Here is a 10,135-nt window from a genome sequence, read left to right on the forward strand (position 1 = left end):
GGCATTTCGTTTGTTTCCTTCTTAATTAATGCTAATTATCGTTGTTTGACATTCGCCATACGGCTATCGTGATAATATTTTATCGTACAATAGGACTTTTCAATCGTTCGCTCTCCGCGACAATGTCTCGATTGAACGCGCCTTTCGGCGCTCGCGCTCGCATACGGCCGTGCGTAGGACCGTGCGTCGCCGACCGCCTGGCCGGCCGGTTGGGTACTATAAGAGATACGTCGCGCTCGGCGCGTCGAACGAGTCGAGCGAGTCCGGACGAGTCGTAAACGTACTTTCTCGAGTCTCTCGCCACTCCGGCGTGTTTCGACCGCTCTCCGTACCGTCGCCGACCGCTTGGCCGGTCGGTTGGGTACTATAAGAGGTAGGAGAGATTAATATTGTACGTGTCGCTCTCTCGACGTTGACAAACGAAGAATCGCCCGAACGGGTCGAGAACGGATTTTGTCGAGTCGCGACTCTGACACGGAGAGAACATTTATATATAAAATGTTTGATTTTGGAAACCACGAATATATAAAATAATATACGATCGTCGCAGAACGCGCCGCCGCCAAGTCTTCTCATGCTTGGAGGTTGCGTGTCTCGCGAGAACGTACGTTCGACTCTCGCGTCGTCTCGTATTCCTCTTCGCCGGGGATTACGGTGCGGCTCTTCTCGTTCGTCGCCGAACGCGCGCAAAATTAACGCACACTTATTTATTACGAGCACAGCATTGCCACGAGTCGGTGTCGCAAGACCGAATGGCTCTTATGTGGCGCGCACGCCTCTAGTGTGTTGGCCGCGCGGTTCCCTCTCGTTTCGTACGCAGCAGCGGAATCGTCGCGCTTACCGAGCATCTACTCCACGGATACGAGTTTGCGGGAAGAGTTGCTTCTTCCCGCTCGCTTTGTACGCCGTAGCGAAATCTTATTGCTGGTCGTGTGCGGTTAAACGCGTACGAACCAGACAGAACAGTCCTCGACGTCTAAGCATCGCCATCGTCGATCTAGCGTCAGGGTGAATCGCGCGGTCTCTCGAGACCGCGCATCATAACATTTGGGAGAATAAGAACACGAGTATTTTGATCTTGTGGATTTTTGAACGGAGAGGAGGAGGAAGAAGAGGAGAGGCGGCGGCGTCGGGGGTTTACTCTCGCCTCCGTCGTTCTCTCGTACGCTTTACATAATAGCGTTAAACACAGCAGAGTGTCGCCGACCGGCTGAGCAAGACCGGCGGCAAATAAAATGGCACATACGAGCGAGTCGCGCGCGCGTCGGTGTTTCGGCATCGAACGCGCGCGCGCGCGAAAAAGAGCTAGCGACGAGTCTTCGGGCTCGCTCGCGAGTTACTCCCTTGCGAGTAACCGAACACGAAGCTCCCTGGTTGATCCTGCCAGTAGTCATATGCTTGTCTCAAAGATTATAAATGTAATTTATTTAATTACATTTTTATTTTTTAAATAATACATATATACGTTCCAAAAAATATAAGCCATATTATTAATATGTACGTGTGTGTGGGTGTATAACTATCATTTAATACACATTCACGTTAAATCACATTATTTAATCATATTTAATAACTATATCACTAACATATATAATTAATACTTATAATAAATCATTTTTAAAGTAATTTTTTTTAAATTCTAGTTATCATTTTATCAAAATTATGAAAAAAAATTGATACAATTGTTAGAAAACTTAAATGTGCATAACTTTTTAATATATAGGCATTAATAAAATAAACATAGTGATTGTTAATTTTTTATGCTACAGCTACGCATAAAAGTACTAAAATGCTTAGAACTTTAAATTACTTTAATATTCAACTGTATATATTATTATAACTTTTCTCGTTTTATACTATATTTAAAAAATAATATTTAATAATTACTTTATTGCACTTACAACTATGCATATGTATTTAATACTGTAACCATTTAAATAATAAAATATATATATAATTACTGTGTATGAAATTAATACATTCAAAGTAAAAAAAGTACATATGCAAAAATAAACTCTATAAAATCTATAAATAAACGTAATAATAATAAACTGTGCAATAAACGTAATAATAAACGTTCAAATATTTTATTTATTATATATTAAAATTATTCTATTTAATAACCTGTCCTTTTCTTGTTTAGATCTCCTCATTTTCGCATCTCTTCTTTTGTTCTTTCTTTTTCCTAAAAAGAAATATGTGATTGTTATACATAGGTGCAATAAGTCAATTCTGCAATAAATATTCTATACAAAAATAACAATAAGTTCTTAAATGTTGTATTTAATTTAAAAAAACTAATACACGCAATAATGAACAGATAGTGCATGTGTTCACCCTCTTTAAAATCAGTTTCTTATAAAAATAAAAAGTTTGAGATAAGATGATAAAATAGTTAAATTGAGGTATATTATATATAACTTACAAATCTCGGTCAAATCTCTGCTTGGCTAAAATTAGCCATCTTGCAATTATATCCTCAACTTCCTTATTTGTTAAATTGGTTCTTGAAGTTCGCGCAGCATCTAACAACAAGTTTAAACAGATATGTGTGGTTATAGATTATATAAAAATTTAAAGCGACTTAATTTTATATATATATATATGTATATATGTATATATACTATTCAAAATTATTTTATATTCCTATGATTACATATTATTGAATAATGATATTAGAGTTCTAATAGCATCATCCAATATAACCATGCATAGAATGCTATATATAAAGTGTCAAAAATATGTCAATAAAAACATTTCTGTGATTAAATATTTATATACTTACTTATGATACATATAGTAATGCGAAGATTTTTAAAGGCATTTTTCAATTTTGCACCAGCCCAACTATATTCCATTGCTAATTTATTTGTTAAAATATGTTTCATCATGTACGAAATCACATCATGATGATCCTTACCTCCTAAAAAGCTCAATTGTCTTGTCTAAAAATATAAAATAATTTAATTAATATTAGTTTATGATCTAAAAATATCAAAATAATAAACATTTGTTTTTCTCTTATAAAAAAAGTTAACATTACTTTTCTTTTAACTTCTTTAAAATTATTTAACATTATATAAATAAATAAATATGTCCAAAATATTGCTTTTTATAAGACATTTCAATAAAATGTTTCTAATCGTAAGTATAAAATGATAATATTTTGTATATACCATTTCTGTAGCAACACATTTGTTTTTTAATTGATTATCAATTCTCTGTAATTGTTCTACGGTATCTGCTGGCAAATCGAAATCATAATGTTCATTTTTTTTTAAATCCGTTTCCTCATTTTTTCTTATGTGATTATCCAACTTTATTAAACGTTTATCAATTGTTGTAAGATTTAACAATACTGCATTTAGTTTCCTGATAATTAAATTATGAAAATCTGCAAAAATAATTGACACATATTATTGTTATCTACTCATTGTCAGATTATATAAATATTACGAATTATATACCATTTTAAATATATGTTTACAGTGATATAAATAAAAAAAGTTAAAACTTTAATAATATATATATATATATATATATAGGTAAGCTTTTACAAAAATTTAAAATTAATAACAGATATATTTTTACCTACATCAATCTCAGCATTACAAGTATCGGATGTAGATATTGTATCTGAATTTTGTGGAACAAGGTCATCTTTATTTGCTGTTCGATGTTCTTGTGAACTTATAGATTTACTATATGTAACTGCAGACTTTTTAGACTGAATATTAATTATTTTTTCATTACTTATTTGTATCGGGGGCTTAGTTATTTTCTTATAATTTTTTATCAGTGGTTTTTTTATTTCATAAGTCATTTTGCTTTTATTTAAATCGTTTGATATATTAGAAGCTTCATCTAAATCATTGCTTGTGTCAGTTCTATCTGAATTATCAGAAGAACTTGAAATTTTTTTTACTCGATTCATTTTCTTATCACCTTGTATTAATGGTGTCTTTATTTCACAGATTTTGCTCTTATTTATTGTTAAAGCTTTTGGTGTATTAGGAAAATTATCTAACTCTAAATCATTGCGAGTTTTTAATTTATTGATGCTTGTGTCGCTTGTATCAGAATTATCAGGAGATGAACCTGTATTTTTTTTTGCTCGTTGATATCTCGATTTTTTGAGGTTATTTCCATCATCACCATCTATATCGGATATTTGTTCAGCTAATTTAAGTTTGTCTATAGCTTTATCATATGTATCTAAAACGTATAAAATTTTTGAATATTAAAAATTAGATTTTTGTTTTTATATATTTTATAATCAAATATCACTTAAAATTTAAATTTTAATATATACTTTTAATACATATATATTATAATTTTAATTTATATAATTTTTGATAAAAAAATAAAATACATTTTTTATATTACTAACCGCTGCTACCAAAAATACGGATTATTTTATATAATTGCCAATCATCAGAAGGAAATATTCTTTTCATAATTGCTTTATTTATCTTAATTTGACTTGTATATGATGGCCATTTACATTCCTTATTATTTTCAGTTAACCATTCAGAAGGAACAATTTGTAAACCATCTTCGAACTCCACAATATTATACGCCATAATAACTGTAAATAAAAATTGATCAGCATTGAAATTATAAATAATCTATGATGTAAATAATATGATAAAAATGTGACGATAATAATAATAATAATAATAATAATAATATTTGCAATTTATATTAGAGTATTATAATTACGTTTAATTATTTAATTACAAATGCAAATTAATATTAAACATGTATTATTCAGTTGTGTGTAACATCGGAAATATAATATAATTTTTTTTATAAGGCATTTTCAACATTTTTGCTCTAATTTTATCAAACTCCCATGTCTGAAGATGAGAATATTCAGACATGATACCAATATTTAAAGTTAATGACGAAATAGGCTGTGTATATAAATCTTCCACTAACACAAGTACTTTGCCAATAGCATACATTTTATTGTCATTAGATTTAATGAAATTTAAAATTGACATTATTTGTCCATTTTCAAAAGAAATGCAATTATTTTTTGGATCATCACAGTTAATATAATATTGATTATTGCAAAAAATTTTATATTGTTGTACAGAAATGAAATCTTTCGTAATAGGACCATCACAATGAGAGCGTGTAAAACATTTTTCCATATCGTATGAATTTGAATATATTTTGAATGTTTCATTATTATGTATTGTCTCAATTTCTGCAAATCTTCTTGTTAATTGCTGTAATGGTTGGTTAGTTTTACGAATTAATTTCTTTAACGTAGACATATAATTCTCAAATTTAAATGCACTAAATTTATCCAGAGCACCAAATTGTTTTACGTCTGCAGCAAGATGTAATAAATTATGAATATTATGTGAAATATATTTAGAACCGTAGATAACTTGAAATGATTTTACAAAATGTTTTAATAAATTTTCTGCATATTCTATAATAGAAGTTTGATATGTTAAAGTAGGATGTGCAAGAATTGTGATTGCTACATGTAATGTTAGAAAATTTAAATATACATTTTCTTGTAGTATTCCTTTCAATATAATAGGACCTGTATATAATAAAAATTGCCGATATTCTGTGGCTTTCCAATGTTTGATATACTTTAATGATCTTGGTTTTCGAGCAAAATCAGAAGGAATATAATTGCGTAACTTTATTAGTTTCTTAGAAATTTGTTCTTTGTCTGAATTTGATAATCTTATCTTAAGTGGTCCTGAAAGCCATAACATAATAAGTTTACGCATAACACCCAAACATACCAGGTGCATATAATCTAGTGGCACATTTGTAACTAAGCCTAGATTTGGTATATTTTTTAAAATTGTGTCACCAGTTTGATAATCAAGATTATAAGATCCAGTAAAAAATTCTTTATCATTACGTTACGTAACATCATATTAGATGTGTATGGAAAACATATATGTCCTTCTATATTATCACCTTCAATAATGCATTTAGTGCAACTATTATATCCAGTGTGTCCTTTTACATTTAAAATAAATGATTTAGCAGGAGCGTCACAAATTATTGCTTTAATTTCGACTTTTATGATCTGTCCCTCATAATCAATCCCATTATTTATAAAAGCAATAGCATCACCTACAAACATTTTTAAAAACTCATTTGCATTTTTTGGTTTTCCTTCACCATAATATAAGGCAATGACATATACATTGTTTATAATATTATCTGCACATAATATTGGCCATAAACTCTTTGTGGAAGACTTATATATAGGTAAACCATCAATATTTATAAATAATTGAATGTTATCAAGAGCAAAATTCAATCTTTTAAATAATTTTTAGAAGAGCTTTTTCGAGACCTAAGTGGCAGTAATCTCCGTTTTCAATTTGTATAATTTCAGTTGATTTAGGAGTTTGCAATAATGTACGTGGATCTTTAGGCAAAGTATAATTAGTGTGTGTTTGCAATATCTGTAAAAGGTGACGGAGTGATTTGAGTGATATCTTTTCTTCAATAGCCCATTTACTTATGTCATGTATAAAAGTTTCGTTATCATTTAAACACAGATTTTCATAATTGTTATCGACTATAGCTTGCAGCTTATTTGCATCCGTGTAATTTTGTATCATACAGGCATTATTTTCATTCAGAAAGTTAATATTATTTTCATCATAATATTGATTTAGATTTCTATCTGAGTATACTTTATCAGAATCACATAAAGACGAAGCATTCTCATCAACAACAATTAGTTGATCATTATTATTATTAATTATTGCCATAGAATCCGCAGAATCAGTCTGATGAGTTATCATATTCATATCTGTTATTTACTGTGTTTCTTGCAACTAATCTTCGTTTATGTCTTGCACTATAAAATATTGAGTGTTTTCGTTTGCGACCCATATTTTTCACAAAATATATTTTTTTTCCTAAATATACATATACAATGAAAAAAAGATATCTTGTTACAATAAATATGAAAAAAATATAAGACAAACATAAGATAAAAAATATTGTATATACTAACCTTAATTTTTATGTTGATGTTTTTCACTTTGTTAAATCACTTCTTATTGCTAAGTGATCTTCTGAGATCACTTATTTTGAGTCAAAATGTCCTCTTATGCAAATAAAAAACACGTGCTGGTACACCAACAGACTGCGTATACGCTGCAGAGCGTTTTGGGCAACGTGCACGCGCCTACACGGTCACGCTTGCATTAGGATTAGGTAAGATTAGGTTACATTAAGTAGCGTCCATTAACGGTGACGTGTTGATTCTTTTACTTTTAGAACAAATCAACGTCAAGTCTTGACAAACAAGATGACAACTTAGCAGTCATTCTGCTGAACGCGACTATTTTAAAGAAAAATATTTCAAATAAAAGTTGTTTGATTCAAAGGAGGTCATAAAGTAGATGATGCCCTTTATTTGATGAATATTTTAAGAGATATTTGAAGTGGTGTACGTGTTATTTTAAATTGGACACCCTAATATATATTTAGTTATAGCAGTAATAAATATAAATAAATAAATATAAATTATTTATTAAATATATCATAAATTAAACTTTATTTTTCTAATTTTAATTGTTGATCGTCACAGCACAACATCTTTATGATGTCACTGTGACATTTTCTTGCTATGACAGATTTTTTATCATTATTGTTACATTTCGTGATATACTAGTTATATCAATGTGACATTTTTGATGATATCACTGTAACATCATAAAGATGTTGTGCTGTGACGATTAAATATATATTTTATCGTCACAGCAGAACATCTTTATGATGTCACTGTGACATTTTCTTGCTATGACAGATTTTTTTATCCTTATTGTTACATTTCGTGATATACTAGTTATATCAATGTGACATTTTACAATGATATCACTTCAATTGTGATTAATGATATCACTGTTACCTTCCAATAATCTCACAATGACATCACAGTGACATTACATTTTTTTGTCACCTTGTGACTCTATTGTGAGCTTATTGTGATGTCACTGTGACATTTTTTGCTATGGGGGATATAATTAACTTATAAGATACATAATAACACAAATCGCTAACACAACTAATATGGTCAGTGCTGTTAATGTGGGCAATAAGAAGTTTTAGTAATATATATAAGTTATCATCTAATTGCATTCATTTATCGCTAAATAATTTTAATACAAGCCAACATTTTAATATAAAAATATTAATTTCTCTTTGATTTTAACGTAAAAATAAAAAATTCATGAATACACTAAATACACAAGTAACTATTATTGTGATACTTAAAAAATGATAAAACTTATTGACGTTGTTGCTTTGCCTGTAAAAAATAAAAGTAATAATAAATATGTTGTTATATCGAAAACTAAAATATACAAGTAAAACGTAAAACATACTAGTTCTCTGTCGTAGCGCGTTTTTGAGTGCCTTAACCAAGCTGACACATAGTTCTGAAATTGTTTATCTGTCAAAAATGGAAAGTGTTTTCTAGTCGATCCTACAAATGTAACAAAAAAAAAGTTAATATAGTACCGGTACAATTATTATGCTATTAAAAGCATTAATTTTTTATAATTATATATTTTTACATTTCTATATACGTTTTAAAATGTCCATAATTATTAGTGTGTTCACTTCGAAGTTGCCTTTGCGACCCATCCAAGAACATTTTGTACCCAATTTATTAGTAAATATTTTTTCTAGTCCAGCTTTTATTTGATCGTGGGGAGAAGTGCCTCCTAATAAATAGACAAATGTTTCCTACGAAAAAAATGTAAATACATATATATATATATATATACAATTGTTCGAGCCTTTTCTGGTAAATATTGAGCATCCTTTTTGTCTATTTTAATTTCAATTAAAGTCAGTTAGTCAGAAGGAAAAAGGGTTAAATATATATTTTTTAAAAATAGATATCAGTAGTTTTGGCATATTCAACAATGGTACAATGAAATTATAATGAATGTTATAAAATAATCCTAGTTTAATCAAGCTTGAACAATCAAAATTGCTTTTGAAAGCAATTTCTTTCTAACCATTTACATTATTTTACCAGCTCGAACCTTGAATTTTGTCTCAAATATTCAAAAAACAAGAAATAAGAAATGTAGACTATTTTTACCATTTGTTTTTGTCCTTCCTCATTAGTTTTTAATGCGATGTCGAAATCAAGTAATTTTGTAAATTTCTTGAAAGGTTTGTTCGGAATAAGAGAAAAAGTACTACTACAGCTTGAACCAGATGCTGAGAGCAGTGGAAGCGAATTATTTGTACGCTCTAATTGCTTTAAAAATGCATTTTGTTGTTCCAATAATTTTTTAATCGCAATCGTGTTTTGCAGGATTGAAACAATATTCTGAAATATAAATTTACAAATTATATTACTATAAACAAAAGAACAATAAATATGAATGATTACCTGCTGGAAAATTTTCAAAAATGATATCGGTTGGTATCATATTATTTACTGGATTAACAGCATCTTTAGGATCTAAATAATGGAAATTTTTAGTATCATTATTGTATTTATTTAATATTAAATTAATAAATTAATAGACACTATATATATATTAAGCGGGATTACTTAAAATCGACTTGTATTGTTTAATACCTTATTGTACCAAAAATTATTTGTTTATACCTTCATCAGAAGTTACATGGTCTTCAGAGGCAATATTATTCTTTTTATTTTGACTCACGTTTATTGCTGTTTCATCCATATTTTCGATATCCTTGTCCAAGTTTTGGTTATCATCATTAATCAAATCTAAATGTATAAAAAATTACACTATTAAGCATTACTTTATTTGCAAGTTAAAAAAATAATGTTAAAGATTTATAAAAATAATATATATATTTATTTATTGTTATACCATTTGTCAACTGTTCATTTTCTAAATGCAAATCCATGACAGTCATTAACGGAGATGGTGTCATTCGCGGATTTGAATCGTCATCATTTAAGTTGTTTGCTGTAACTGGTTGGAATGTTTTCTTTTTTCTTTTCCCTCGGCCTAATTGCGAACATGATGTATCTGATGTATCGGTTCGAATTTTTTTATGTACAACATCTATAGCTTCCTTATATGAATCTGTAATTACAAATTATTTTATTAATTGTCTATATATATACATACATTTG

At 29.2% G+C, this 10,135-nt stretch overlaps 1 protein-coding gene across 1 annotated transcript; it reads right to left on the reverse strand.

Moving 5' to 3' along the window:
• Positions 1–2,087: 2,087 nt before the first annotated feature.
• LOC146720196 (uncharacterized) lies at positions 2,088–9,930 on the reverse strand. Its single transcript, XM_085488939.1, has 6 exons — positions 9,867–9,930; positions 9,635–9,760; positions 3,177–3,394; positions 2,786–2,945; positions 2,426–2,525; positions 2,088–2,185 (listed from the first exon to the last, which is right to left on the reverse strand). The coding sequence occupies exons 1-6, from the start codon at positions 9,928–9,930 to the stop codon at positions 2,140–2,142; spliced, it is 714 nt and encodes a 237-aa protein (XP_085345065.1). The 3' UTR covers positions 2,088–2,139.
• Between the last annotated feature and the right edge of the window lie 205 nt (positions 9,931–10,135).

Source organism: Nylanderia fulva, unplaced genomic scaffold, assembly GCF_048542155.1.
Source record: "Nylanderia fulva isolate GAGA-0341 unplaced genomic scaffold, ASM4854215v1 Scaffold749, whole genome shotgun sequence".
Classification (NCBI taxonomy): Eukaryota; Metazoa; Arthropoda; class Insecta; order Hymenoptera; family Formicidae; genus Nylanderia; species Nylanderia fulva.

Coding starts and splice junctions, on each gene's coding strand:
- LOC146720196 (XM_085488939.1), bottom strand. CDS start 9,930: ATGACACCATCTCCGTTAATGACTGTCATGGATTTGCATTTAGAAAAT. Junction 3,395..9,634: donor CCATGTAACTTCTGATGAAG/GTATAAACAAAT, acceptor TTATTTTTGCAG/ATTTTCATAATTTAATTATC. Junction 2,526..2,785: donor CATTACTATATGTATCATAA/GTAAGTATATAA, acceptor ACTTGTTGTTAG/ATGCTGCGCGAACTTCAAGA.